At 42.0% G+C, this 22,811-nt stretch overlaps 1 protein-coding gene across 2 annotated transcripts in view; it reads right to left on the bottom strand.

Moving 5' to 3' along the window:
• Nucleotides 1-939: 939 nt before the first annotated feature.
• The window catches only part of LOC112117238 (lysophosphatidic acid receptor 1), a 140,288-nt gene continuing 118,416 nt past the window's right edge, over nt 940-22,811 (bottom strand). For both annotated transcript variants that reach the window (XM_026646369.1, XM_024215160.3), the window contains exon 4: nt 940-2,025. In XM_026646369.1, the coding sequence (XP_026502154.1) occupies nt 1,724-2,025 (302 nt within the window). In that variant the 3' untranslated portion in view covers nt 940-1,723. The remainder of the gene's footprint in view (nt 2,026-22,811) is intronic.

Here is a 22,811-nt window from a genome sequence, read left to right as displayed (position 1 = left end):
CCTGGCTCCACTGAAGTCAATGGCAAAACTCCCATTGATTTCACACACACACTTGCAACTTTACACTCTCTCTGCCTCCTTGGTGCTGACTTCCCTTTTTCAGGCATCCTTCTTAAATCTACATACTCTATCCACCTCTGCACAATAGCCTCATGACAGTATCCCAACACCTGTTACGTAACATTCCAGAGCATTACACTGACTGATAAACCTCAAGCAAGTTATTATTTAGGCATCTAACAACATGGAAAACAGCCTGTCGTGAACTTTAGTTATGGTCCATTACATTGTTATGCACACATGGGCGCACTCACACAAACAAGTAATTTGGCATACAAAGGTCCCAAGTTCTTTAATACAAAGATCTCTTCTTCACTAAAATTTATTTGATGGCAGACTATGGCTTTTCATTAGTATTTAATAATTCATAGGAGTTTATATTTGGACAGGTGATATCTCTTCTTAAAAGTAGCCATGTATGAGATGTCCAGCTATTTGGCTGGCTTACCATAATGGAGGTTTCAATTGTTTGACAGATTATATATTTGGTCTCATTAAAAAATAAAATTGTACCGTAGCTCCAAGTAACTACTGTTTATGAGATGAAGAGTAAATAATTTTTTAGATACCCTCAAAAATGTCCCTCACTCAGTGCAAAAAAAAAAAAAAATTCTTTTTTTAAAAAAGCGTTTACAAAGTACACTATATTATGCATTAAAAAAATCCCTTTGCATTCCACAATGAATGAGAAAAACACTCCAACACCATAAATACATCTTACAAAACACTCTTGTGCTTCAGCTTAGCCTCGCGACTGTAGCTCTCAGAGCATTAAAGACATATCTTACTCTAAGGAGCTGACCATGAATAAACTTGGGACCCCTTGTGTATGTTACATATTCCAATACCACACTTCAAAGAAGAAAGTTAACTACTGTACCTTGTGACTAGAGTACTGTTTATTTCATAATCTAAACAAACACTGTAATACAGTCTATGCTTTTCTACTTTCCTGCGGACGTTACAATGAGCATCTTTTTCTGAATTAAAACAATCCGCCATCACACAGAACACGTGTGCTCTAACACCAGTAAAGAAGGTAGGAAGAGTCGGAATTTCCATCATTTTCCTGTGGCCTGTATTAGAAAAATATTTTTGTTTTGTTGTAGTTATGGCAGTGTCGCTAAGAATACAAAGACTACAGCATGTTTTTTTCTCCCTGCACAGTTAATGTCCATCACAAGCATGCGGATGGTGATAAATATTAAGTATTTATTAAATGAAATGCATTCTTTTTTTTAAAAAAACAAGACTAAGTGTCTACATGTAAATGCAGTGAAGCAGGTATACGCTTAATTAATCAGAGTTGATTTCAACTGGCACCAAGACAAAGCATATTCTGACAGAGTCTAGTTAGTGTAGTCTAAATAAGACTTTCCTAGTGCTACTTATGAATTCCATTGCAAGGAATCTGCTTTCTAGTTTCAGAAAGTAGAACAAAGGACGAGGGCTATAGCACGGCCAGTTCTGCATACATGGCTGGGGTTGTGCGTGGGTGGGTTTTCTGGAAAAAGAGAGTACTGTAGTCCATTAGTATTTAAGAATGTCTTGTGAGTTTGTTACTTTCCTTGTGCCCAGCCCTCTCTATGTGGTTTTCTAGCCTGTTATTGTTCATCCATCAATAAAAATTCTCTGTGGTTCTTTTTGATCTTTCAGTTCCTTTTTAAACCACAGAATGATCATTACTGTGTACTCCAGCCAAGATGGTGTGATTGAGTGATGAAGCAGAGCGGTCAGAGCCTTCGGTGGGGCCGTTGGCATTCTCGCTGCGCTGACAGCAGAGGATCTGTTTGAAGGTAGCACTCATTTCTTTGTCCCGGTAGGAGTAGATGATGGGGTTCATGGCAGAGTTGAATTCAGCAAGTAGCAGGAAGAATTTTTCATAGGCCAGGACATTACACTGAGGACAGCAAACATCAAGGAGCAACAAGACTAATCCTGGGGTCCAGCAGATTATAAAAGCACCTAGTGAGAAAGAAAAATCAAATATCAATACGCTGATCACATAACAGGCTGTGTAAATGATCTGACCAAAAGCAGCTGTCATAAATATAAAGGGAAGGGGAGCAACCTTTATGTATGCAGTAACATAAAATCCCTCCTGGCCAGAGGTACAGAATCATTTTACCTGTAAGGGGTTAATCAGTTCAATTAATCTAGCTGGCACCTGATCAGAAGGACCAATGGGGAAAGAAGATACTTTCAAATCTGGGGGCGGGGGGAGGTTTTGTTTGTGCTCTCTTTGTTGGTTCCCTCTGGATAGAAAGAGAGGGACACCAAGCAGGTAAACCATCTCTTGAAAAGATACCTTGAAATGATACATCTACAATTACAGAAATTGTAAGTAAAGGCAAGGAAATGCGTTAGATTATCTTTTGTTTTAGCTTGTGAATTTTCCCTATGCTAAGAGGGAGGTTTATTCCTGTTTTTGTAATTTTGAAGTTGAGCCTAGAGGGGAATCCTCTGTGTTTTAAATCTTTTTATCACCCTGTAAAATTACCTTCCATCCTCATTTTACAGAGGTGCTTCTTTTACTTTTTTCTTTATAATAAAGTTCTTCTTTTAAGAACATGATTGATTTTAGTGTCCTAAAAATAAAGGGTCTGCTCTGTACTTTTATTAAAGGCAATTGGCTGGTATATTATACTCAAGCTTCCCCAGGAAAGGGGGTGAAGGGACTTGGGGGGATATTTTGGGGAAATAGGAACTCCAAGTGGTCCTTTTCCTGAATCTTTGTCGAAATCCCGTGGTGGTGGCAGCGATACCGTCCAAAGACAAGGAAAGAATTTGTGCCTTGGAGAAGTTTTTAACCTAAGCTGGCAAAAATAAGCTTAGGGGGTCTTTCATGCGGGTCCCCACATCTGTACCCCAGAGTTCAGAGTGGGGAGGGAACCCTGCCAGCAGCAATGTTTAATTTTATTTTTCTACAATAAATATACTCCCAGCAATTATTTCTTCAGTGACATGATGAGAGGTTTATCTCTTAAAATCTGAAAATAATGTTTTCTGGCAGCACTTCAAACCAGAAGAGGAGCCACCCCTCCCCTTTAAATATTCCCTCCTTGGCAAATATATTTCCATTTAAAGGTGATAATGAGAAGCATTTTTCCACTTTCAGCTAGAGACCTTTGATTAAATCTTACTCCCGGGAGACAATGCTGCAATTTACTTCTCAAGCTAACAGCAACAAAGACAACCCTTCTGTTAGCACTGTGAATGAAGCAGCAGAAAGAGAGAAGCGATGCAGGGAGTAATTCTCAAGGAAAATAATTTGTTTGGGTCCTGCTAATCCATTTCAGGCCCATTATGTAATGCAAAGTAGTAAACATGCCCTCCGTGCACTGAAAGGTAGTCCTTTCAAGGGCTTTATTTCCTTTCTTAGAGCTTTCTTCAGAAGAAATTCAGAAGCTCCTAAGTCTTGAGTAGCATGACTGCCAAAGAATCTTACATTGATTAAAACACTTTTTCTCTCTGCCTCACCCCCACCCCCTTCAACACTTGCAGAACAGAGTGTGGGTAAAGCTCAGCACAAAATTCTGTATTTAAGTGCAGGGATGAAATCAAGTAGCTATTATCTTAATAGGGACAGTGAGTTTAGGTATGGTATTCTCTTACTGAGCACTTCAGAATGCTTCCAATAGATGCACAGAAGAGGAAGCTCTGACATGAAAATATTTGAGAGAGAGAAAATGGGGGGATTTCAATGCTCCTGAGATTTGCTGGATTGACATCAATGGAAAAATAAAGTCCCTAAGTATAGACATATTTAGCACAGACAACGACAATATAAGCTTCCGTATATTGCCCTGTAAATTCTATTCTGTTTAGGTTCTTATACTGCAGCCATCACTATGGTATCTGTTTGTGTACCCGCATTGTGACTGGAGGGGTCAACTCAAAGGGGGAAATAGTTTACTATGCATAGCCCATTCATCCCACAGCCTCTTTGCTGTGTCTGCCAAGAAGGTGTCAGTTATTCCCAGCTAGGGCAAATGGTGGTTTTGTGCAATTTGGACCCCTTTCCATTGGGAAACAGGCCATCAAACTCATTTCACACAGGCCACTGTACAGCCCTAGACCTTGCTCCAACAGACTGAAGGCCCCAGAACACTTATACAAAGACTCAGGGTTGCACTGTTCTCTTGTCACCTACATTTATAGACATGCTTGTGTGCTGGGTGCCTCTGGGTGAAGTTTCAATTATCTTTTTTTCAAAATGGTTGAGTAAATAAATGCCATGCGTTGACTGCACTATCCCCAGACCAATCCAAAGCAACACCATCATTTAAAGGAACTTTCAGACACCATTCCTCAGCAGGCACCTCCCATTCACTGAAAGACTGAAGCAAAGGCAACTTTCATACAGCCTTCAGCGGGGGAGGTTTAGGTTGGATATTAGGAAAAACTTTTTCACTAGGAGGGTGGTGAAGCACTGGAATGGGTTACCTAGGGAGGTGGCGGAATCTCCTTCCTTAGAGGTTTTTAAGGTCAGGCTTGACAAAGCCCTGGCTGATTTAGTTGGGGATTGGTCCTGCTTTGAGTAGGGGGTTGGACTAGATGACCTCCTGAGGTCCCTTCCAACCCTGATATTCTATGATTCTATGATTCATAGCCCTAGGAATCACTGATGTCCGGGGTGATATGGAAGGAAAGATTATTGAGAAAGGCGTGGAGCACTGTCGGAATGACTTGCCCAAGTCTGACACATGGAGCGAGGACTGTATAAGGAAGAAGGTCAGAATGGATACTCAAAGAGCAGGGGTGAAAGGGCACTGCGTCCACTAAGAGGATTTTAGTGGTTTTTTTTTTTTCTTTTTTTCAGGGAATGAGTTCTTTGCAAATATTGTGGATAAACTGTACATCATAACAAAGTAGCCATGAGACCTTATTTCTGCAACTGTTGTAGCTCTTACATGATGCATCTTGTCTAGGATTCAAATGAAATATCTTTGTGGCAGAGACTGTGTCGCTCCATGTTTCGAAAATACCTACCACATTTAGGGGGCTATCACAACAAACAAAAATCATCATAATCATAAATCTGTCTTCTTAAAAGACAGGAAACAAAGTGTAGGAATAAATGGTCCGTTTTCAGCATGGTAAATAGTGGTGTCCCCTAGGGGTCTGTACTGGGCCCAGTCCTATTCAACATATTCATAAATGATCTGGAAAAAGGGGTAAACAGTGAGGTGGCAAAATTTGCAGATGATACAAAATTACTCAAGATAGTTAAGTCCCAGGCAGACTGCAAAGAGCTACAAAAGGATCTCTCAAGACTAGGTGATTGTGCAACAAAATGGCAGATGAAATTCAAGGTTGATAAGTGTAAAGTAATGCACACTGGAAAACATAATCCCAACTATACATATAAAATGATGGGGTCTAAATTAGCTGTTACCACTCAAGAAAGAGATCTTGGAGTCATTGTGGATAGTTCTCTGAAAACATCCACTCAATGTGAAGCAGCAGTCAAAAAAGCAAACAGAATGTTGGGAATCATTAAGAAAGGGATAGATAAGAAGACAGATAATATCATATTGCCTCTATCTAAATCCATGGTACGCCCACATCTTGAATACTGTGTGCAGATGTGGTCACCCCATCTCAAAAAAGATCTATTGGAATTGGAAAAGGATCAGAAAAGGGCAACAAAAATGATTAGTATTGAATGGCTGCCATATGAGGAGAGATTCATAAGACTGGGACTTTTCAGCTTGGAAAAGAGATGACTAAGTGAGGGATATGATAGAGGTCTATAAAATCATGACTGGTGTGGAGAAAGTAAATAAGGAAGTGTTATTTACTCCTTCTCATAACACAAGAACTAGGGGTCACCAAATGAAATTAATAGGCAACAAACAAAAGGAAGTATTTTTTCACACAACGCAGAGTCAACCTGTGGAACTCCTTGCCAGAGGATGTTGTGAAGGCCAAGACTATAACAGGGTTCAAAAAAGAACTAGATAAATTCACGGAGGATAGGTTCATCAATGGCTATTAGCAGAAGCTGGGAATGGGTGACAGAGGATGGATCAGTTGGTGATTACCTGTTCTGTTCATTCCTTCTGGGGCACTTATCATTGGCCACTGTTAGAAGACAGGATACTGGGCTACACAGACCTTTGGTCTGACCCAGTATGTCCGTTCTCATGTAAGTTCTACTATCTGTGTTGTATGTTCCAAATTTGGAATGGCTTGTGTAAATATCACATAACTGATTTACAAACAGTGAACAATAATGCACAACAGATGTACGGTACTAAGCATTTAACTGTGATAGAAATTATTTTTTTTTGAAAGGCATGTCTCGTGAGAATAAAACCTTTGATCAGATAGCATACAACATTATTAGCTACTTGGACTCAGAGGGAATGTAGTCTCCTACTGTTAATGTTTGGAATATCAACAAGAAAAAATGTTTAATATATGTAAGAGTAAGATTATGTCATGGAGGTCAGGGAGTCCATAACTTTCAGAGACCTCTGTGACATTTTCTACTTCAGCCCCAGGTTAGGCTCTCATTCCCTCTCTCTGGCTTCAGTTGTCCCCCCGTCAATTCTTCCCCCCCCCCCTATTAATTTTTAGTAAAAGTCACAGACAGGTTGCGGGCTTCCGTGAATTTTTGTTTACTTCCCGCAACCTGTCCATTACTTTTACTAAAAATATCTGTGACAAAATCTTAACGCTAATTATGAGAAGATACTGCAGGAGGAAAGTATAGAACATAAAGGACTATCCTGAAACAAAGTGACGTTTATTTAGGTCTCTGCTTGCATGCAAGTTGTATAGTAGTCACAGACACACTTTACATCAACCAGTCAGAATCTGTCAGTTTGGTCAATCATTGACGAGAGTCTATTTTTCCTCTACCCATATATGTTGTCTTCAACCAATGGCTTTGCTTACACAAACAACACGAGAGCCAATGTAAGAACAAAAGGCCCTCTTCTGAAGAAAGAGACGTCACTGGAAGCAGATCTGACATGTGTGATTGAGAAAAGAGAAAACATTTTCAGTTTGATGGATTTTTTTTAAAAGGAACAGCAGACACACTGCAGATCCAAAACCAAGTGAGGGTAAATGGACTTCAAGCCATTACCCCAGCATGCACAAGTCAGGCTTTCTGCAAGGGAAGAGCGTTTGGTCTAGCTTTACTCTAGTTCCCCAGATGTTTTTATTGCAGCTACAGTGTGAAAACAGCAATATAATATTGTATTAAGCTTCACTTTGATGAAATTATTGGAAACTCACAGACAACTTGTTCCCTTAGTGCTCAAGTAAGCCCAGCTCTGTAATAGACTATTCCAGGCTAGTCCCACCTGTGGCACTGGCTTCCCCAGACAAGGGAGGGGCAGTGCCAACATAGCTGGCCCTGAGTGGGAGAGAACACATGGCACCAAAGAGTGGTGCAGATGCCACATTCCTCCTCTGGTTCTAGACAACATACCCAAGAACTCCCAATGGGCTGCTGTGTCTCTCTGCCGCCCTCTGCTGCTGTGGTTTTAAGCCACAAAACCGCCTCAAGCCTTCACACTGTCCCACATTAACCTACACGCCAAAGAGTTATGTGCTCATTTTCAAGTTATCAGACTGAATGGCAACTCTTTTAAAAGTTCTCCGATTAGCAGATGAAGCGTTTCCTAATGAGTGCTCTTTTCTCTTTTGCCTAAAATGGGGTAAGATTACATTTATTCCATGAACATTCATTTCCCCCTACTTTACAATGGCAACATAAAATAGGTGTCTGATCCCTGCCAAGTCACGCACCACCATGATTCGGCGATTCTCAGTGTTCCAAGCTCAACAATTCCCCCGCTCCTCCCCCCCAAACGGGAGAGGAGTATCAGCACTTCTCGCAAATACAAAAATAAAGTGGGTTTCACTTGGACAAGAAAACAATGAGGCAAAGCCTGAAGGAATGAAAGAGACCAAGGTAATAAAATCTGAAAGAAAGACAGGAGGAAGGAAAGGGAAGTTATTCCACGGCTCTGATAAGATGTGATGTATTCTGAAGCACTCACTTGCTCCTGTTTAACCATATAATTTCCCCCCTACATACTCCCCTCTGTTCCAGGCCTGGCTGTAGCATTGCATTTGCCATTTGCAAGAAAGGCCTTTAACCTCGTCATGCCTGGTTCCTCATTTGAAAACTGGGGCGAATACGACTCACATTGTAAAGTCTTACTTGGACTGGAAGCTGTCTGGGCAGGGAGGTCTTTTTGTTTTGTGTTTTCACAGCTCCTAGCACAATGGGATCCTGGTCCAGGATTAGGACTCCCTAGGCACAACTGTAAAACAACCAAATAATAATAGTGATACTTACCCACCCAGGAAAAGTGCTTATTTACCTATAAACTACTGTAAGTCCTCTGTATTATTAATTGCTCCACATTGTCCTTCCATAGGTATGTCCATCCAATTCTCCCCTGCACAGGACTGGGCTCTCCCAGTACCCATACTCCTCCCCACTTTTGTCCCCTTCCACTAAGACAGTCTCCTCTGCCCCCCTCTCCAGCCAGCCTCTCCTTCTGTTCCCATCACAGGATTCTGGCTAGGCAGCTGCCTCTCTTGAGTCCAGGGTCGGGAGACTTTTGGGGTGGGAAGGGCAGGAGTGGAGAAACCCCTGCTCAGTGGTGGGAACTCTGCCTGGGAATGATGTGACAGTGAATTGGGATGTAGCATCCTGTAGAGGACAGGAAAAGAATGACTGCAATAAAATTAGCCCCAGACTAGCAGTACCATATGCTTGCAGGAGGGGTTACACTTTACTGGGTTAGAACGGTCACTCAGGGCAAGGTGTAGCAGGAAACGTCTTTGGAAAACAACCTGAACTGATCAAAACAAAGGCAGAAACGAGGCTCAGAAAGATCAAATCCTATAGGAGTCAAAGCGTGGTCAAACAGAGCAACAGGGATAGCATCTATACTGCATGACAATTTCTAGGATTTTAGCCATGACAAATGCTAAATAGCTAAGTATGATTAATTTCTCGGTAGGGAAAATTGTTAGCTCCAGTAACTTGGAATGTAGCTAATTAGCCGTGAGCCAGCCACATAGTTTTCATGACTTGGATATCAGTAAGCTTCCCTGGGCTGCAATTCTCTTGTGTGTAGCACAAAGAGCTAAACACCCAATTAATTATGTTAGAATTTATTTATAGCTTATTGTCTTTTTCCATTAGTACAAAATTCAGAAGGTTCATTCTAAGTTGAATACTATTATCTGTGACAAGTAATAGTGAATACAGTTACTGGTTCTGCAAATATACAGAATAGGAGTATTTTTTCTTCTGTTTCTAGCCAGATATGATGCTCCCTGATTTTGCTCCAAAAGGGCTAAGGTATCACCCAAAACTCTCAGCTCAAGAACAAATAGTTATTACTATGAGTTTGAAGCTTTGGTTGGGAATTTTGAGTCAGGTTTTTTCACTTAGTTTTTATTTCAATTTCTAAAATGTGCCTGTCTGAAACTCAAGCTCCATGAAGATATATTAAAAAAGGGCCAAGTTCTAACCAACCCAATTCTAGCTCTCCACAACTCATCACAACAAGAGCTCTGCCCTTCCACCGACTCCCTCAGAAAATGTCTAAGGAAAAAGATGTTCCCGAACAAAAGATGTTCCCAGAAAGTCAACAAACTCAGGCTCCAGCAGACCAAAGGGGAAGCAAGTTCCAGATTTGAAATCCCTCCTCTGAGAATGAGCTAGCCGATAAACATATGTAGGGACAGTGGCTTTGTTGAACACAGGGCAAAAGAATTTTACATAGCAGTAAATGCCATCACAACAGTTTCTGCCACTTTCAGAGAGTTCATCTGAGCAAACGGACCCTCTGGAACGCATTGCTGAACGAATATGGAATAAGAAATGTGTTCCTATGTGAGCTTGACACTATTGTACACCAACACAGCGGTGTTTTGTTGAAGGCATGGTTGTGTTCTGACCTATATACATTGTCCTGTATGCTCTGCTGCAGTTCCCACCAATTGTTTTTTAATTAAATGCTTCTATTGTATGCAAGAGGCAAACGTGAATCTGTAACAGTTACAATGAAATCAAAAAAATATGCCATATTCATCCCACCATAAAACAGTATGTACTGTGACAGGGTCAGGCCAGATGGCTACAGGAGAGTGACAGAAGGCAGATATATTAGCCCCAGATTAAGTAGGTCTCTTTTCCCTGGGTAAGGTAACAGGGAAGGTTCCAGAACAATCAGGAACTTTCTGGAAATAATTAAGGCAGACAGGCTGATTAGAACACCTGCAGCCAATCAAGAAGCTGCTAGAATCAATTAAGGCAGGCTAATCAGGGCACCTGGGTTTAAAAAAGAGCTCACTTCAGCTTGTGGTGTGGGTGTAAGGAGCTGGGAGTGAGAGGACGTGCTGCTGGAGGACTGAGGACTATAAGCATTAACAGACACCAAGAAGAATGTCCTGTGGTGAGGATAAGGAAGGTGTTTGGAGGAGGCCATGGGGAAGTAGCCCAGGGAATTGTAGCTGTTGTGCAGCTGTTCCAGGAGGCACTCTAGACAGCTGCAGTCCACAGGGCCCTGGGCTGGAACCCGGAGTAGAGGGCAGGACCGGGTTCCCCCCAAACCTCCCAATTGACCTGGACTGTGGGTTCTACCAGAGGGGAAGGTCTCTGGGCTGTTCCCCAACCCACATGGTGAATCTCTGAGGCAAGAAAATCCGCCAATAAGCGCAGGACCCACCAAGATAGAGGAGGAGCTTTGTCACAGTACATATTGTAAAAGAATTCAGAGCAGGAGAACCAAAGCAAAGAGAGGAAGTGATACAACACGGAATGAGGGGACGATGGTATTCAGAATGTAGCATGCCAGACAGAATACCACAAAGAGCCAAGAAATGGTCATCCTACCGCATCAGTGTTTCCAGCATCATTTCACTAGGCCAGCCGCTGGAACTCCCTATAAACATCACCATTCCAGAGTCACCTGTAAAATCTGGGCTCCATTCAAGTCAATAGCAAAACTCCCATTACCTTCAGCTAGGCCAGGATTTCACCTCAAATATCACATTTTTGCTGCTTTTTTCGGTCTGTTTGCAAAGAGAATGTTCAATAAATTGTGTCTACCAAGATTACATCCCTCTTCTTCCTGAACTCCATCTCTTTTTGATTCTTTCTTCAGACTGTTGGGATGTTGAGTTTGGTGCATTTTCACACAATGTAATACCCAGATCACCTATTATACAGACATCCCAACTTTTCCCAGTATTTCTTTCCCCTCCCTTATCAAAGCAGACGTATGCTGTATTTCCTATCTGCTGCCATCCGACTCTGATCACTTAGGCATAGAATTTGTTCAGATTTTAGCAATGTGTGTCTCTCTCTTCTGTCAACACACACACTCCTAGGACCGTGGTTGTTCCACTCTTGAACTACTTACACACTTCAACATTCTAATGACTTAGTAGCTTGTGAAAACCTCCTTCATGCTCCGCTTTTGCTTTGGTTGTGCTGGGAACCAGTGCAAACAAAATTAGGTGCCAATATCTACTGGCCTCACAGGGCTGACTTCATCCCTGGGCTTGATATTTAATATCTCACCTTTGTCTTCCTTACACTTTAGTTCTTTTTAAAAAATATCACTCCATCTTTCCACATTATTGAAGTTTCTAGTGTGTTGTACAGTAGGTATTTCTAGGGGTCATGCAGGATTCTTTGGCATATGTTAATCTTTGAACTCTTTTTCTGTTCTCTACCTACAGCAATGTCATCACATGTTCTAAACCATTTATAATTCATAATATATGTATAAGTGATTTTCACTTCCTCACTATATTCTTTAGGTTGAGTCCATAATTTTAAAATCTTAAAAAATTAAAATAAAAAACATTAAAAACTGTATATGTTGCTAGTTCTTTTTGCTTTTGGTTATGCTTCCTATAGTTCTACACTTTAGAAAGTGACAGGTTTCAGAGTAGCAGCCGTGTTAGTCTGTATCCGCAAAAAGAACAGGAGTACTTGTGGCACCTTAGAGACTAACAAATTTATTAGAGCATAAGCTTTCGTGGGCTACAACCCACTTCTTCGCATCCGAAAGCTTATGCTCTAATAAATTTGTTAGTCTCTAAGGTGCCACAAGTACTCCTGTTCTTTTTTTAGAAAGTGACTTTTTCTGAAGTATTAATCTCAGTCTGTAACTTTCTCCATCCTCCTAGTATCTCTCTTCTGCTGGTTTCTTGTCACCATCCAATTACCTGCTTAACTGCTCAATAGAAGTGTGAACCTGTCCTGCGGTGGCTCAAGAGCCTGAGTACCTTTCACAGGGCAGACTGTTAGGAAACATGGCAAAACCCCCAAACTGGTTGTGAGTTCGATCCTTAGATTGCACCAACCAATCATCAAGAGTAAACTCCTCAGGTACTATAACAGCCTTAACATGGAGTCACAGATAGTCCCCTGGGGTACTCCCCAGTCTCGCTATCCAGATAAACATTCCTTTGTGACAGGTCCCTTACATCAAAGATTACAGCAATATTCAGGTTACTCCCAGTCCCAAAAGTACCAGTCACTCACCCCAGGTAAATTACACCTTCGATATCATACCAAAGACACTGCTTATCATAAACTATTTAAAATGTATTACTAGGAAAAGGAAAGAAGACAGTTATTTACAAGGTTAATGCAGGTAACCAGACACACAAATGAGCTACAATCTTAAGTTTCAAAAGATAATAGAAGTTTCTATAATAAGCAAGCTCTAGATTTCTTTTAGGGCTAACCCAGGTAAAGCAGCCTTGCTTATGGTTAGAAAACCTCCCCCTCACAATCCAGAGTCCAAGCAGCATAGAGATACAGCTCCTTCTCGTTAAAGTTTTTATTCGTTCCCTCCCATGTACTCTGAACTGTGAACTCAGCGGATGGGAGGAATTCACTTGCATGACTCTTTCATGGTGGGTAGGGGGGGAATAGCTGAACAATAAAGTCTTCTATCCTTTTTAAGGCCCCACTATAGTCCGTCTGGTGCTGATGGCCTTTTTCTATTGGGAAGGGTGTAACAGCTTGTGGTGGAGATCAGCATTTCACACTAGTTAATCTCTCTTTCCTGCATGGTGATATATAGTTACAGAGGCTTACGATACAAATGATTAAGTATTAACATACAATATGGAATACAGATGTTATAAGTGAGATTAATGCATGCAGCAATAAACATTAAACACATTCTTATAATCTTAGTACCTATTTTAAGAATACTAACACACAGGTGAGCAAGACTGGGTCCAACTATGTATTTGCCAGTGTTCAGCTGAGACCTGGGACCTTGGCATGAGCTGGCACCTAGTCTGCCAGCAGCACAACATTTACCACGCTAGCCAGCCACTTTGGCTACTTTGTCCATCACTATCTACCCAGAACTAAACGTGTCACTCAGTATTTCTGAAAAACAAAAAACTCTTCACAGTTAATTCTTCAGCTTATTTAATGTTTCCGTCTTTATTGCAGGTCACGGCACATGCAGTTTATTGACACTAATGTCATTGACTTTAACATGAATCAAAGCCACTTTTTCCTCCCTGGTTCTTGTTAGAAGTTTGTGCACCCTGGGGGCAATATCTCCTACACTGGCATCCAGAAAGCACCAACTTCTAGTGGCAACTGCTAAGTTGCAACGTTCCCTATGGAAAGGAATTCTATCCTAAAATAGTGAGGAAAAAACGATTGAAATCTAGTGTATTCCTTCATGTTTAGTGCACTGTAATGGGAGAGAATCAGAATGTTACAGAGAAAAGACTGTATTTGCCAGTGATCACTAGTGAGCACGAGTCACAATTGCAGAGTGTGCTAATTAATATCACAGGGCACATCTTGAACAGGAGGTAGCATGCAGGGTTCATCACCTAAATTCTTCACCATAGTCCTTTTCTCTCCTCTTCACAGTAGCAGCAAAATCTCATCACTCTTCAGATTTTTAGTGCTAAACTCTTTTTGAGCAACTACACTGCTTGGTTTGCTATGCCAACTTGGTAACCATATTGTTGTTCTACCCACAGCCGAGCTCCAGTTTTTCACTACATTATAGACTGCATATTTGTCATGTTCTTGGCATGGTTGCTTGTGTTTTAGAAAGAAAGAAAGAAAGAAAGAAAGAAAGAAAGAAAGAAAGTTTTCCCCCCAAGAAGTTTGGCATGTGACAATTTATATTGTGAGAAAACCAATACTAGTTTGTTAGCAGCACATGAGGTCTCGGAAAAACACAACATATAGATAGTGAGTCTGCTATAGTATCAGACTAATACACAAGCAAGTTTGCTCTTGAAGACTTGGCTTGATGGCAATCTTTCCACAGACTTCAATGACAGTTGGATAAAACCCTGGAGCAGCTCTACTGTTTAAATATTAGTTATATGCACATGTGTTGTCTATGGCTCCCTTACATCTAATGTGGGGATTGGCAACCTTTGGCATGCGGCCCGCCAGGGTAAGCCTCCTGGTGGGCTGGGCCGGTTTGTTTACCTATTGCGTCCGCAGGTTCGGCCGATCGCGGCTCCCACTAGCCGCGGTTTGCCGTTCCAGGCCAATGGGGGCTGTGAGAAGCTGTGGCCAGCACATCCCTCGGCCTGCGCCGCTTCCCGCCGCCCCCATTGGCCTGGAGTGGTGAACCATGGCCAGTGGGAGCAGCGATCGGCTGAACCTGTGGACGCGGCAGGTAAACAAACTGGCCCGGCCCACCAGGGGGCTTACCCTTGCGGGCCGCGGGCCAAAGGTTGCCGATCCCTGATCTAATGCTTGCAAATCACCAAACGCCCCTTCACGTTTGATTTAGGGTTAAGAGCTCTTGAAACATCTCATAGCAACAGCCAAAACCCAGGAAAATTATGAAGAGAAAAAAGAAAATGAGAGGCAGTGGGGATGCAAAGAGCAAGACTGATCATCTTATCTCTAAGTTGTGGGTTCAAGTCCAGCATCAGTGCCGGCTGAGAGCAGTTACTGTCTGCTGGCTGTTTAGTAGCCACGTGAAATAAAATTGAGAGTCTCTGTCTTGATTGTAAGGGATCCTCTCCATCATCAGACTTGACTGCCTGACTGACACTCCTACAAGAGAAGCCAAAGGCTGAATGGACACGGAAGTAAACCATATAGGTTTCCAATTCTAATAGCTTTTTTAAATTAAGGAGCACACAAAGTCCTATGTTTCACATATATAAATTATATATTAAAAGGCATTCTTCAGGATTGGTGCGTGAAATCTACCTTCCTTGAACACCTGTCAAATCTTGGGCTGAAACAATTTAGCAACATACATTTAAAATCTCTTAAATTAAAGATCTGGAGGGAAAAAATTAATTCACCATTCATCCAATAACTGAATTTTGTGAGATTCACGAATAACTGAGTTCATTTTTTCCTTAGTAAACTGTTTATCTATAGAAAAGCATTTTAAACAAAACAGGAAATCATTAAGTAACAATGGTCAGGATTTTGGCTGGTTTCTAAACCAGAAAGATATGGGAAGCTAATGAATGAATGCGGTCCAGCTGTAGCCAAGGAAATTTAAATATTTTTCCTCTCCATAAAATGATAGTCCCCGAGCCTCACTCTTGCCAAAAACCTGACACAAACAGGAAGTTTTGGTGTCTATCATTATCTTGCAACAGTTACATAATGGCCTTAGCGCTCCTTCATAAGCACAACGCGTGACACAATCTCGCCTGTAATAGCAACTTGGCTGGAATGGGGGCATAAAATATCGTCGATGACAGGGTCTTGCAGAGTCAGACCTTTGCGGTACTGGCGCAGACCTATGTAATACTGTGTTACACATTGGACAGGGGTCAAGGAAAAGCAGATGATGATTAAAGGAATTCAGATTTGTGGAGAGCTGGAAGGAGGAGAAAATATTTTCAGTCCATACATCCCTCCCACCTGCAGCTTTTTAGGCTGGATTTAACTATTTGTTGGCAGCTGGACTATACAAATTTGTATCTTATGGCTATCACCGGGTATTCTTTCATTTTTTGAAAGAAACTGGCCCCCCCAAAAGTGAAGTAATTAATATTAGTTGATCTGAAGCAAATGCTTAGTAGACTATGTAACAACCCCCCTCCCCCCATTCCTCCCTGGGTTACTCGGGAGCTGGCAACACTCACCTGTGTGCCCGGGCGCCTGATGTTGTAAAAGAGATCCTGAGTATCCCAGTGGTGATGTTGGATAGGTGGGGATCCTCTATTCACCCCTCTGCTGCAGTCCCTTTACTCCTAAAGGAATTTACAATTGGCGGTGCCTCCCCCTGGCTGGCCCCTGTACACCCTCAAGGGCGTGCCCTGGGAACCTCCAGGAATAAACCTATTCTAATAATAACCACCCGTGGCATGGGTCTAACTCAAATACCAATTATAAATAATATACATCCCATATACTTAAATTAGAGTTAACACATCTTTACTTAACAACTTAAAGTAACAGGGTGTAACCAACTAAGATTAAATGTCACTACTAATTTAAATCCACAGGGGCAGTTGAATAAAACCAATTAACAAATATACTATACAGTAATAAATGAAACTGTATCTAACTGGCATTTATACTGCCACCGTTCACCCCACCCTGGAGTGTGCACTCCTCTGGATTTCAGTCCTAGACACTTGCGTGGGCGCGCTGGAAGATCTGCAGGTGGAGACAGCGCTCTGTTGGTTCTGTGTATCAGTCCGGCCAAGGCAACAAGCTGCACAACCCCTCTGACAATTGGAGCTGGCCCCACCAAATGTCAGCAGCTCTGGGTCCTGGTTTGGTGCAATGATCACTCTGCCTCTCCTCAGACTCAGTCTCTCTGCTGTGCCCCCCTTCCCTTGCAAGTACTTTCCCAAACCAGAGTGGGGGTTACACACAGGCCTTCACTGCAGGCCCACCTCAGTCAGCTCCAGGCACAGCAATAGTCTCTGCCCTGGCTCCTGGGAAGCCACCAACCACCTATGAAGCTCCCTGCTCAATCAAAGCCCCTACAGGTTCTCAACAGCAGCTTCCGACTTCCTAGCAGCAGCTCCTGGTATGGACAGCGCTCCACACCAGCAATCTGGCTCCTTTCCCAAAATGGAGCCCATCGCCTGCTTTCCTTGCACTCCTTGGAAGAGAAAGTGTCTCACTCTTTCTCCAAGGCCTCATGGGAGTTGTGGTCTCTAAGGCTAGATTGCAGCACACAGGATCTTCCCAACTGGAACACTCCCAATTATGTTCAGAGGCCCCTCCAGTAAGAGGGGCTTACAACTACTATGGCCAAGATCTTTTAAGATGACTAATGAGTTTGAGGTGCCAACTTGAGACACCTTAAAAGGACCCCCTTTTCAGAAAGTGCTGAGCATCCACTCTTTGAGAATCTGGCCTCTTTAGAGACACCTCTAGTCGGACATTCAAAAACGTAGGTACACAAAATCACTAGGTAAGTTTGAAGATCTGGCCATATATCTCTAAGCAGAAGCACTTAGCCAAGTAGGTCTTTTTATGTAAGGCATTAAGCACACCTGAACTTATACTAGAGTACTTGTGGCACCTTAGAGACTAACAAATTTATTGGAGCATAAGCTTTCATGGGCTACAACCCACTTCATCGGATGCCCACGAAAGCTTATGATCCAATAAATTTGTTAGACTCTAAGGTGCCACAAGTACTTCTGTTCTTTTTACGGATACAGACTAACACGGCTGCTACTCTGAAACCTGAACTTACACTGGGAATTTTAAAAGTAATTTCGCTGTTATGAATTTCTTTGACACTTGGTGCCCCTTTAATTTTTAAAAAAGCCATTCGGAACCTTGCTACAGCAGTAGACATGCTTATGCAAACATGAGGGCTCACCACAAGAGGTCATCTGAAGCACAGAGTGGACAGTTGGCATGCTGAATGAAGCCGCTTACCAGACTTTGTTAGCACCTGAGTCTGCTATGTATGTTTAACACATTGAAGATTTTGGTGTTTCCTTACTACCACACATATTGCAGATTTTAATCACAGAAAATTATTTCATGCTGAAGTTGAAAGAACTTTCTTTTTAAAATGTCCTTCCTCTCCCTTCCCCCACTTCTAGTATTTTGATACTTCTCCAAGTTCAATCACAATGCTACATTTAAACAATATGGTTTGTTTAATATCTTTTCAATGTGATTTCTTTTGTTGTTAAAGTCCTTAAGCATTACTTGTATTATGATTGGATCAGCTCCAACTGCAAAGTAAGTTTCTGACAAAATTATGCGTGTATGAAGTTTAAATGTTAGAAGCCGATGTGATCCCACTATAAGTAGGATGAAATTAGTAGTGATAGCAGAAATAGAGTTATTAGAAACTCTTGGTTTCCTTAACACAGCTAAATTTGCTTCTAACTTAATACACTTTTGGAAGGCATTCAAACATTATAGCCATGAAGGTAGTATAAAATCTGAACAGAACAGAGTAAGAATCTAAGGCAGACAATTGCAATGATCAGAGGAGATTCAAATTCCAACTCAACTATGAGCAATGCAGATGTGTTTTCTCCAATCTAGTTACAGTTGAATGGTATCCAATTATGGCTAGTTAGTTAAGGAATGATCGTCATCATTTAAAGCAATTAATGGATCAAGCCCCAACTACATTAAAGACTGGATTTTGATCTATAAAACACTGACAGCTGCACTCCTCTGGGACAATATAGATTAATACACAAAGAATGAAACACACAAGAGCTGGGGACAAAGCATTCTCAGCCAAGGGGATCTGACTATGGAACAAATTTCCAGGGGAGATAAGGAAAATCCTGAGTCTGACTGTCTTTTAGCAGGAAACACTGCAATACCTTCCTGTTTGAAAAGGCCTTTTCCACCATAAGAATGAGACTCAACAATGATACTCCCCTTCTACCTCTAAAGGTATGTCTACACTGGCAAGTTTCTGTTCCACAAGTTATACTACTTTTATTAAAGCGCTGGAATTAAACTGCTGTTGCGTGTCCACACTGTGCTCCTTATGACACTGGAGGTGCATCCACATTAGCAGCTCTTGCAACGGCAAAGACAGCAGTGCACTGTGGGTAGCTATCCCACTGTGCAGCTGGCCACAGGGTGCTTTGGGAAGGGTTTGCAATACCTCATGGGACAGGCACAGCGTCACATGATGCAGGTTTCCCAATCCCATTGTTCCCTGGGCATCCTACACATTGCCAGCTACTTTTCAACTGAAGGCGGGGAGTGCAGGGGGAAGAGTTTGTGACAGGGAGCGTGTGTGTGTATGGAGGGGTGGAGAGAGACAGTGTGTTTTGGGAAACAGAGAGTGTGTCAGCATGCTGTCTTGTAAGTTCAGACAGCGGCAGGAAGCAACCAGTCCTGAGGCAGGGGGAGGGGGAAAACACACATACACACCTGCCTCTGTGTTCAACAGCACAAGCATTCCACATTAATGGTTTGCTTTGTGTCCCAGAGCAGATCAGCACAGCACACCAGGGCTGTCAGAAATGGTGCTTTGAAAGGGGAAAGGTGCATGTCTCCAGGGCAGCCGAGTTCAAAACAATGAGCAGAGTGGTCACTTCAGGCATTATGGGACAGCTCCGGAGGCCAAGTACAGCGCAGAAAGCAATCAATGGTCTACACTGGCAATAGAGCACCAGAGCCTCGTTGAGGTGGTTTTTTTGCAGTGCTGCAACTGAGGAGTTTCTGCGCACAAAGTGGCTTTGCAGGGTGTGCCTGTCTGCAGTTTGAGCGCAAAAAGCTGCTTTTTACTGCACAGGAACTTGCCAGCGTAGACAAGCCCTAAGCCCCTATCAACCAAACACAAAGTTATCCTGAAACCAATAAACCTTCAATGAAAAAGTAAATGAATGAAAACTAAGTAACTAAACCAACATACCCCACAAACTTTACCTCCTCAAACAGAGTTTTTACCCTGAATAGGGAGAGGTGCCAGAGACTCCATGAAGTCTGTCAGGGATCTCACTATTGCTATCAACTTCATGTTGAAGACCGTCAGATACCATGGTAATTGGCAGCAGTATAAAACCCTAAGGCAAAAGACAGATAGTAACTCCATTTAGTCACAGAAGAAAGTCAATGGAAAGGGCACCCAAACTTTGCTCTAATGAGCACTATACTGGCAACTTGTCAGAAGTCCAAAAGCTACGTACAAATATGCATGAAATGGAGCAGAGCAAGTTTAATTCTACATATATTGGATCTAGGTGGCCTAGATCAGGTTGAACCATAATGTGCTGGAAAATATAGCCTCAAGCCTGGACTTCTGTATTCAAGATGACATGACAAAGCGTAGAACTTTGGGGACTGTATTTAGCTTCACCTAACATTTCAACTGTCTCTGCTTCATAGTTTCAATAGCTCCTCCAAGTTTTCCTGGGATTCAGCTAACTGGCAGCATTCGGACAAGCTCCCTTTACTACCAGAGAAATTAAAAACAACAGAAAGGCAGATGGTATGCATTGGAGACGCTGTACCACTACATATGAGTTAACAGAGGTTTAATTAATTTAAACTTCTATCTATTGTAGATAAATTCTCAGCTTTCACTGGTGTAGACATGTAACAAATCCACTGAATCTAACAGAGTTCCTTCAGATTCACAACGTGTAAAATATCAACACCTGGCTCAAGGCATTGAATTAATTTTCATGTTGCTAATCAATCTTCATGAACAATATACACCTAGGCCTCTCTTGGGTCGCTCAGCAATGTGCTCTCATATTCTAAATCCATTTGTCTGTGAAAAACAAACACTCTCACACCAAGAATAGCATTTGCCTTTCAGCTGTGGACATTACCACAATCTTCAAGTCATTATGATACTGCTAAAAAACTATATAAAATAGCTGTGGTAAGTGAAGGGGGGGGGGGGCAATAGCTCCCTTTTATGGACACCCAGCCATGCAGTAGCTATAAAATCCCTCTTAATAGCTGTTCTCTAATTGCTCTACCTGTAAAGGGTTAAAAAGTCTCACTACTATGCATAGGTAAAAGGAAGTGAGTGGACACCTGGCCAAAAGAGCCAATGGGAAGGCTGAATTTTTTAAAATGGAGAAAAGACTCCTTTTGTCTGTCTGTCTGTTCTCTTGGGGAGAGGCGGACAGGGCAGTAGCTATGCTGTGAGAAGCTCGGGCCAGGTATGAAAAATTATCAGTATCATACCTAGAAACTACTCATTTAAAACCCCAGAGATGTAAGTAGATCAGGAAATGTCTAGGAAGACGTGATTAGGTTTATCCCTTTTATTTCTTTATGGCTTGTGGATTCCTCTGTGCTAACCCCAGGTGCTTTTGTTTTGCTTGTAACCTTTAAGTTGGACCTCAAGGAAGCTATTCTTGGTGCTTAATCCTTGTAGTTGCTCTTTTAAAATCTAGTAATAGCCTGAGTTCCCAGATGTATTTTCTTCTTTTTTTTTTAATAAAAATTTACCTTTTCTAAGAACAGAATTGGATTTGTGTGTCTTAAGAGGTTTGTGCCCATGTTGTTTAATTAGCTGGTGGCAACAGCTGATTTCCTTCCCCTCCCAAATCCTTCTTTCTCAGCTCTTCCCTGGAGGAGGGGTGAAAAGGCTTGAGGGTATCCCACAGGAAGGAATTCCCAAGTGCGCCTTCCTGGGCTCTCAAAGGGGTTTTGCACTTGGATGGTGGCAGCATCTACCCATCCAAGGTCACAGAAATGCTGAAATCTTGGGAGTTTATTATATATAAGACTGGAGTGGCCAGTACTAATTTTTAGAATCCTTGCAGGCCCCCACCTTCTGCACTCGAAGTGCCAGAGTGGGGAATTATCCTTGACAATAGCCTTTTGATAATAATGACAAAGGGCACTGGTCTTAATATTTGGAAGGCTGCTCAGTCTGCATATTTTTGACAATATGACTATTTTAACCTCTGAGTCACGGTTTGCTGTAGAGTCACGATGAAAGACTAGGTTTTGGCTATGGTAGAAAGGAATCAAAAACGAGTGCTGACTCCGTCTTCTTTCTCAGTACAACAGTCATTCTAATCTAGTAATAAAAACACAGTAGTAGTACAGCAGACGATTGAAACACTAACAGGGCAAAATTGGGTTTATTCCCCACCAATAGCGTTCATGACAAGTGCCAGCCTAGAGCACCACTCTCCATAGAATAGGTAAGGAAGGGAGCAGCAATGCTGCAACCTTTCCTACCGAGCTCCGTCACTTGTCTCAGCTTTGTTCTGGAGGCTCCATTGCTAGGGATGAAAAGGTACTGCTGCCTCCATGCCCACGGAATTCTCCACTAAGACCAATTATTGGCACTAAGGTGCCAGTTATTGTCCACTGGGATTCAGACTAGACTGAGATCACTCGTTTCTCATAGGTCACTCAAGAACTCTCAGACGGTAATAAATTATGGTTACTACTAACTTCAAACACCCTTATTCTCCCTCGGAGTTCTGTGATCCTGCTTTCTCATGAGGATAACTCAAAAGGTGCTTATTTTGCAGACTTCCCACTTGCCATGGATTTTAGTCCTCAATGGAGGACATGTGCCTTTGACATGTGTATAAGAAATGTACTTCAGAAATTTTAATTTCAAGTGTATTCTAACATTCTCTCCTGTGCTTGGCTATCAAGGTGTTGAGACATATTTTACACAATGTACTCCAGAAGGGTCGAGCTGGTATGGTAAATCCCATGTCCTAATAATTCATTTCCTTTATAAATATGCTACAATAATAGTTTACCATTTCCTAGTGACATATGAATGACGATCATGCAGATGTGTCAGATATCACATTAAGCCCCCCCCCCAGTCCAAAAACCC

The sequence above is a fragment of the Terrapene carolina genome, unplaced genomic scaffold, assembly GCF_002925995.2.
Source record: "Terrapene carolina triunguis isolate 2854851 unplaced genomic scaffold, T_m_triunguis-2.0 Scaffold35022, whole genome shotgun sequence".
In the NCBI taxonomy this organism is placed as follows: Eukaryota; Metazoa; Chordata; order Testudines; family Emydidae; genus Terrapene; species Terrapene triunguis.
Note: the sequence above shows the minus strand (reverse complement) of the source record. Positions and strands in the feature narration are given on the sequence as shown.